This window comes from Physella acuta, unplaced genomic scaffold, assembly GCF_028476545.2.
Source record: "Physella acuta isolate Inbredline_101_S28 unplaced genomic scaffold, ASM2847654v3 ptg000194l, whole genome shotgun sequence".
NCBI classification, from domain to species: Eukaryota; Metazoa; Mollusca; class Gastropoda; family Physidae; genus Physella; species Physella acuta.
The window spans coordinates 50,541-58,953 of NW_026731713.1; the positions used below are offsets into that span (position 1 = coordinate 50,541).

Sequence of the window (8,413 nt, forward strand, 5' to 3'; positions counted from 1 at the left end):
GAATTATCTTCATTTTTTTAATTGATTTTTTTTTATATAATCACACTAGATTAAATTTGTGATTGGTATTGTGTACATGACAAGACATATTTATAACTGAAACATTATGCTTACATTTCTAAGCACCATACTAGATGCTCAGTTGAAATGTTGAACTATTGTTATGTTCAATACGACGACCCAGAGGCGTAGCGCGGGGGAGGGGGGGTGGGTACATATGTCCCCAAGCGCCGATCCTAGGGGCGCCAAAATGGGTTGGGAAAAAAACTAAAAGCTCATTTTAGCTGCAGTATTGAATTATAAATATAAATAATATATGGGGGTGGGGGCGCCAACTTGAAAGTTTGTCCCCGGGCGCCGGGAGGGGTCGCTATGCCCCTGTGACGACATAAACCTGTAAAAAAAAAGAGATAATTTGTATCACATTTTACACCCCACCACCTAAACAAGCATCATTTCAATTAAACAATTTTAAAAACATTTTTATGACGTTAATAATTTTAAACATTTTACACCACAGAACATAAAACAGAGGAAATTTCAAACTCTTTTTAACCACCTGAACCATTTTTACATTTAAATGCTTGGGCATCCAGTCCAACCATCTGAACATTGTTTAAATACACAGGCATCCAGTCCAGCTATCTAAACCATGTTTAAATACAAAGGCATCCAGTCCAACCATCTGAACCATGTTTAAATACACAGGCATCCAGTCCAACCATCTCAACCATCCTTAAATACACAGGCATCCAGTTCAACCATCTCAACCATCCAGTGGCGTAGGCAGGGGGGGTTAGGGGGGGGTCATAACCCCCCCCCCCATAGACCCCTCGGTATATATAAAAAGTATGAGGGGGGGTGCAAATCGAAAGTTTGAGGGGGGGTGCAAATCGAAAGTTTGAGGGGGGGGGGTGCAAATCGAAAGTTTGAGGGGGGGGGGGGTGCAAATCAAAAGTTTGAGGGGGGGGGGGGTGCAAATCGAAAGTTTGTCCCCGGGTAAAAATTGGAACCCCCCCCCCCCCTCTTGAGACGATCCTGGCTACGCCACTGCAACCATCCTTAAATACACAGGCATCCAGTTCAACCATCTCAACCATCTTTAAATACACAGGCATCCAGTTCAACCATCTCAACCATCCTTAAATACACAGGCATCCAGTTCAACCATCTGAACCATCTTTAAATACACAGGCATCCAGTTCAACCATCTCAACCATCCTTAAATACACAGGCATCCAGTTCAACCATCTGAACCATCTTTAAATACACAGGCATCCAGTTCAACCATCTGAACCATCTTTAAATACACAGGCATCCAGTTCAACCATCTCAACCATCTTTAAATACACAGGCATCCAGTTCAACCATCTGAACCATGTTTAAATACACAGGCATCCAGTCCAACCATCTGAACCATGTTTAAATACACAGGCATCCAGTCCAACCATCTTGAACCATGTTTATATTTAAATACACATGCTTCCAGTCAAAGTTTTTAGTCAAACCTTTTTGTCAACAAACACAAATGAGTTCCTATGTGTACGTACTTGTTGATCTGCATACAAACTGCATTATGTCTGCTCTTGTTGCTATCCTCCATAATATTATAAGACAACATTCGGGCTCCACCATGCATTGTGTCCCATATTTTATAGATTATCTCCCCTACAATGCACACTCAAAAAAAAATTCTATATTTACTCACAAGTTCACTCAGCTAATTACATCATAAAAACATAAAAAGTTATTTTTAGAAAATCCATTAGAATGATCTCCCAAAGCAAAGAGCGCACGTTTGTGTTCAGGTTAAGCTGACTCTGTTACGTAACGGTATTAAAACAGTGCTCACTGGATCCTCTTGGTGAAATATTCGGATTTAAATATTTTTAAAGAATGTTGCGGTGCATTTATTCATTACAGTTTTAAAACAATTATTGCTGATGTTGATTGGTTGGAGGGGGGGGGGGTCATAAGTAATGTTTGTGGGGGTATCTTTATCTATTATTGTTGGGGAGCTATTTATATGAATATAGGGGAGCTATGTATATTAATATTGGGGAGCTATGTATATTAAAGTAGGAGAGCTATAACATGTATTACTTGTAGGGGAGTTAAGCCTATTTGTATTATTTGTGGGGGGGGGGTATATGTATTATTTTTTATATTATTACGGGGGTGAATTGTGTAATCTTTTTGGGTGGGGTGCACCAATTGTCGTGGTTCAATTTACTGTTTATGATTTGCCTCTGTTTTTGGTTTATTAAAGCTATTTTTAAGATCAAATCTAAATTAAAAATTCGCGAGTTTACCAATCTTTCATTGTTGTAATTGATAATGTAATTAATAATGTAATTAATAATCCGCCTGGCATTTGTAATTGACCACTGGCTAGGGGGATAACGGTGAGATAACGTGAGATAAAGTTCTTGTAAAAAATTGATGAGGCTTATCTCAGAGACCGGAAGACCCGTGGGTCGACCCGTGGGTTGTTATGTGAAGGTTGTCACTCCAGCTTATCTTGTCTGCTTGAGGTTCGACCAGAAAGCTGGAGGGGGGGGGGGGGGCGACCAGAAGATGTGGCTTTACAAAGATTGCTCAATACATGCTGGCTGAGGGGGGGGGGGAGAAGGAGAATGGGGGGGGGGGATAAAGGGAGATAATCTTGAGCTATTCATGGAAGGAGTAATCGAATGGGGTGTTGTGATTACATTAAAATAGGATCAGTAAAGATTTTAATAAAACGCGAGACGAGGGAAAGGGGGGGGGGTTCGATCCCTGAGTTTAAGACAGGGTGGATCTATGGGTAAAACGGTCATCGGGGAAAAGGTCCGTCAATCAAAGAATAATGAGACCCATATGTTTATTTATTTTTCCCATTGAATTTGAACTATCTGTATATAGGATATCAGCTGGTCAAATAAAAATTGTTGAAGGTTGATTTCTTTTCGATAGATATTTCCTCATAAACGTGAATGACTGGGGCAGAAATAAAAATGGTATAAGTTTGTTAACACGTAGTCTTAAACATTAATGAAATTAATCAAAGATTTAGTTTGAAGACAAAACGCCATGTCCCACATTGTCTAGATGTCTTCACATAAAACAAAACCAGATGTGCTAGTGGTTCTTTATTTCTAGCCAGCGAGACGTAGTATCTAGGCATAATAAATAACAGTGATGGTATAACTACTACTTAAACGGGGTATAGGTTGATAATATGTACACAAATACAGTAAATATGAACATCTATTAAATACATTGATTTGGAACAATTATTTGTACAAATCACGTGATCAGTTAAGTTGAAAACAAACAAACAATACCAAATTAGGTAACCTATTGTGTGCGTTATAAACTTTTGAAATAGTTGTGTGCGTAAGAATACAATAAAAGAGAAGCCAGTACACGTTTCAATATTTGTTGCAATGTAGTTTGTGCTTGTATTTCCTAAAACTGAAATACAGTGTGTGGGCTTTAAGGGGGGGGGGGGAGTACAACCAAGCAGGTGCTGAAGTGAATAATTTCTCGTGAAAAAATGAACACCTAATCATTCATGAAAATTAATCAGAGAATATCTTGAGGCTTGTGAATTAATTTTTAAAACGCGACCTGTGTAAATCCATTCATCATCCAAATTATTCCTGCTATTTGTAGTCAGTAATTTTTTTTTTAAATCTACAAGCAACACTACCGGTTGGAGTCAACTCCATCTCTACAACACAGGGACCGCAACTTCCGCCGGAAGTCTAGATTCGATGCCCAGATGATGAAGGGACTGATGGTTGGGTTGATGAAGTAGAGTCTGTACGCCATGTTGAGGGCGTTCAGCGTGAAGGCGTTCTCGCTGTAGTCAAAGTCAATGATGAGCAGGCTCAGCATGCTCGCCACGAAAAACGGCACGTACGACACGATGAAGGTGAAGGTCAGGAGAAATGCCGTGCGGGTGATGGCGCTCTCTAGCGTCGTCTTTTGGTTTTTGACTTTGACCATGGAGCGGACAGACGTGGCTCTGGACAGCATGCTCGGCTCTCGTCTGAGTTCTTTTGGAACCTGTCTGGTACCGGCGTCTGTGGTTTTAGAACCGTCTGAGATTATAGCGTTGTGCAGAGGCTGAGTTTCTATGTCTTGTTGAACTTGGAGCTGAGAAAAGTTAAAAGTTGACTTTAAGGAAATATGACTTAGGTTGTTTGTGTTATTGTTTACGTTGACCGGATGTTGACTCGAAGCTGACACGGGTAGTGTGTTGCTATCTACAAGTGTGTGGTTGTGTTCTACACAGACTTCTACAACTTCCACAATCTTTGAGACTTTCTGCGGAAGCTCGAGTTCCTGTCGCGCCGTTTCCGATACAGCTTTGATGTTTCCGTTTAGAAGAGTTTCTTTAGAGCTGCTCTCTCCACAAACAACATGTAAATCCGACGCTTCACATTGTGACGGCTGGTGATAGATCTGCTCCGTGTTGTCAAATCTTTCCTGGGTATCGAAGGACGGGACTGCGTGAATCTCTGGCAACGATTCCACACCCGACGTTCTGCTTTGGTTTTGCTCCAGCGTCTCAAACATTGGCGTCTCTAAGGGAGCGAGAATCGGAAAGTCCAGGACGTGGTTCGATGAGATCAACGGCTCGATGATCGATTTCGTTGCGGCCGGTTGTATCGGATCGATTTGTTTGTAAACATCCGAATTTCCGGCTTCGTTGCTGCTTCCGGGAATATCCAATGACAACACCTCGTGATCGGAATGCTCGTGGATGGTGTGTATGACGTCACGTAGCTCAGCCACGGTGTTGTTGAGGGTGGTGTGGGTGTTGGCCGTGGTGTGGGCGGCCACCGCCATCCGGCTGACCTTGACGATGCGCCAGATGCGGTAGTAGCAGATGATGACGGTGAGGACGAGGGCGATGAAGGCCGCGCCCAGGAAGATGTAGAACCCCAGCTGCCACCCGGTGTGAGCCACGTCGTCGCCGATAGAACAGTCCCGGCCCACGACCCCCGGGACTCTTGTGGGCGTGGCCTTCATTCCAAACACGACAGGACCTGTAGGGGTATCTGATTGTTAGAGGAAATTTGACACGGCATTTTGATTCAATGTAACATTTGGCTTTAATTTTGATTCAATACAAGATTTGGCTTTAGTGTTTGATTCAATGATGCAAGGTTTGACTTGGGTTTTATTCAATGCAAAATTTGCCTTTAGTGTTTGATTCAATGCAAGGTTTGGCTTTAGCTTTTAATTCAATGCAAGATTTGGTTTTAGTGTTTGATTCAATTTCTATAATGTTTGATTCAGTGCAAGATTTGGCTTTATTGTTTGATTCAGTGCAAGATTTGGCTTTATTGTTTGATTCAGTGCAAGATTTGGCTTAGTGTTTAATTCAATGAAAAATTTAGCTTTATTGTTTGACTCAATATGTTCGATCTGGCTAGATACTATATATATAAGATATATAGATTAACCCCCCCCCCCCCCCGAGAAAAATGTCTGAAAGAAACCCAGACTGAGCAAAGTGTAAGACAACTGTCTAGTGAGAGTAGTCCCCGGGAGAGAAAAATATCTGAAAGAAAACCCAGACTGAGCTAGTGAGAGTAGTAATGACCATACCTAACCAGGCGACGCCCACACTGCAAATCAAAATGGCGGCTATCCCTCTCAGACTGGTGCCACTGGTCGTCGACGTCATCCGGGCGGAAGTGGCGGCCCGCAGACGATACACCGTCAGGGTGCCGAGCGCCAGCACCGAGCCCACGATGGTGAACATGTTGCAGAAGCGCGTCACCTTGCAGGCGACGACGGACGGGTACATGTACATGTACCGCAGGTCCGCCATGTCGGCCGTGATGCACACTGCGCAGGCCATCAGGTTGACCGAGCAGACGAGGATGAAGAGATTGTTCTGGAAGTTGCGCTTCATCCGCGAAGCGAAGAGGTAGACCGAGAGGGAATTCCCGATGGTCCCGATGATCGAGAACGAGGCGCATATCGAGATGGTTGGGATGAGCTTCTGGTAAACCTCGTCGTTTATTTTCGATAAAATGGCCGACTTCTCGGCGTCCGTTAGATTTGATAAAGTGCTAGGGGTCATGGTGGTTAATCCAAACTGCCAGGGTTCATGGTGGTTAATCCAAACTGCCAGGGGTAATGGTGGTTAATCCAAACTACCAGGGGTCATGTTGGTTAATCCAAACTGCAAGGGGTCATGGTGGTTAATCCAAACTGCCAGCGGTCATGGTGGTTAATCCAAACTGCCAGGGGTCATGGTGGTGTAGTTCACTCCTTACCCCCGGTGTGCCAGATATTTTACCCGTCCACCATCATTGTATGGTAGTGGTTGAACACGGAGACTAGAAGAACGTCTGCAAAAAAAAAAAACAAATGCCAATGTGGCAAGCTGTTTATTACATAAAATGTTATATTTTGCAACAATGAATAATAATGTAATGATTTGGAAATAGATTAACAACGCAAGATGAATTGCAAATACAAGTTACCCAGATTAGTATGGATCTGGAATTTATCTATAATGTTATTTATTTACAAGGGGTGGGGGGGGGGGGGGGTTCATAAAGTGTGATGACCCACTTTTATATTTTACATAAAGTAATTTTACAGTTTTAATTATTACTTCACACTTCACGTTTTTAAAAGACTTTTCCACCCCTAAATTGCAATAGAAATTGATTTATTATACTCAATTTTGAATTAGCTCAGTAAATATTTCAGGAAAAAAAAAGCAAAAAATTGAATTTTGGGAGGAGGGAATATCGTTTTTAAAAGTTTAAAAGCGTGACTTCGTTCATGGATGACCCTTTCCAACAACAATATAGTTAGCATTAGGTCTGGGTATTTGAACCCCACAACAATAAATCTAGCATTAAGGCTAGTTATTTAACCACTTACCTAAATTTACCCAATTGAATCGTCTCCAGTTTTGATCTGCTGTCGTGTTTCTGAAGTCTACACGAAGTCTTACAGGTGTGTTTTCTCTCCCTCTGCCATTTACTCCACCTCTCATACACGAGATTAGGCCCCAATCTGAAAAACTTTTTCAATGCGTGCGGTTCGCTATCTTGTCATCGATTCTCTGAAATAATCGAATACCGCAGTATTCCGCTTTTTGTGACCCATTAAAGTGATAACCTGTCAAGCTTCGATACGCCGAGTGTTTGGCCGCGATACGATTCAACATTTCGATACGCAGAGTGTTTGGTTACGATACGATTCAACATGGTCTGTGGATGAAAGGGCTGGGGCGCCATAGCAGCGTAACCAGACGCGTGAAGGGGGTCCCCCACAGTTCTGCTCTATTCGATGATGGTTGTGGAAGAATGTTTTTGTTGAGTCACGTGATTTGGTGCTGATTGCCATTTCGAACAGTTGTGTGAGCTCTTAAGGTCACTCTCCAGGTGTGAAGTTACGGTTGTTTGTTAGGAGATAAAAAGAGTTTTTTTTGTGGTAGGAGTGTTGGGAGCACGAATGTGTAGAGGGGTAGGGGCGGACCGGGTGGCACCTGACCTAGAGACGCCATTGTATGATAGTCTAGTTTTATGGGGTAGGGGCGGACCGGTTGGCACCTGACTTAGAGACGTCATTGTACGAGAGCCTAGTTTTATGGGGTAGGGGCGGACCGGGTGGCACCTGACCTAGAGACGCCATTGTATGATAGTCTAGTTTTATGGGGTAGGGGCGGACTGGTTGGCACCTGACCTAGAGACGCCATTGTATGATAGTCTAGTTTTATGGGGTAGGGGCGGACCGGTTGGCACCTGACCTAGAGACGCCATTGTACGAGAGCCTAGTTTTATGGGGTAGGGGCGGACCAGTTAGCACCTGACTTAGAGACGCCATTGTACGAGAGCCTAGTTTTTATGGGGTAGGGGCGGAGCAGTTGGCACCTGACTTAGAGACGCCATTGTACGAGAGCCTAGTTTTATGGGGTAGGGGCGGACCAGTTAGCACCTGACCTAGAGACGCCATTGTACGAGAGCCTAGTTTTACAACCGAGGGGAGAAATGTTAAGGAGTTTAGAGGCCAAAAAAATGTTCACTTAAAAGGCCTATTTTATCATCAACGAGTCTTCAGAATTTATTAAAAATTGTATTGTATTATTGTACAGAATCATATTTCTCTAAGACAATAACATTATTTTTAAACTGATATAAGTGAATGTCAACAGTTGTTGGAAAAATTCCTAAAAGTAAAGTTACAGGATTATGTGAGTCAAGTCCTCTTCCCCCCCCCCCCCCCCTTTCTGTGTCAGTCTGAGGAGGGAAGTGTACATCTCCAACACAGTAAAATGTTACATACTGATGGTAGTTTGGGCGATATAACAAAACTAATTAGCCACAACTACTTCATTCACAATAACAAAAGTATTGGAAACAAAAGCTTGTTTTGGCTGTATATGTTTTTT

The 8,413-nt window shown here is 42.7% G+C and overlaps 1 protein-coding gene across 1 annotated transcript; it reads right to left on the bottom strand.

Moving 5' to 3' along the window:
• Window positions 1-3,690: 3,690 nt before the first annotated feature.
• On the bottom strand, window positions 3,691-6,085 carry LOC131936888 (uncharacterized). The gene is made up of 2 exons (XM_059293985.1): window positions 5,605-6,085; window positions 3,691-5,051 (listed from the first exon to the last, which is right to left on the bottom strand). Exons 1-2 carry the CDS (start codon window positions 6,083-6,085, stop codon window positions 3,691-3,693), a joined length of 1,842 nt encoding a protein of 613 aa, XP_059149968.1.
• Between the last annotated feature and the right edge of the window lie 2,328 nt (window positions 6,086-8,413).

Excerpts from the sequence above, each read along its gene's own strand:
- LOC131936888 (XM_059293985.1), bottom strand. The coding sequence starts at position 6,085 with ATGACCCCTAGCACTTTATCAAATCTAACGGACGCCGAGAAGTCGGCC. Across the intron at positions 5,052-5,604 it reads TGTGGGCGTCGCCTGGTTAG|ATACCCCTACAGGTCCTGTC; the intron begins GTATGGTCATTA and ends TCTAACAATCAG.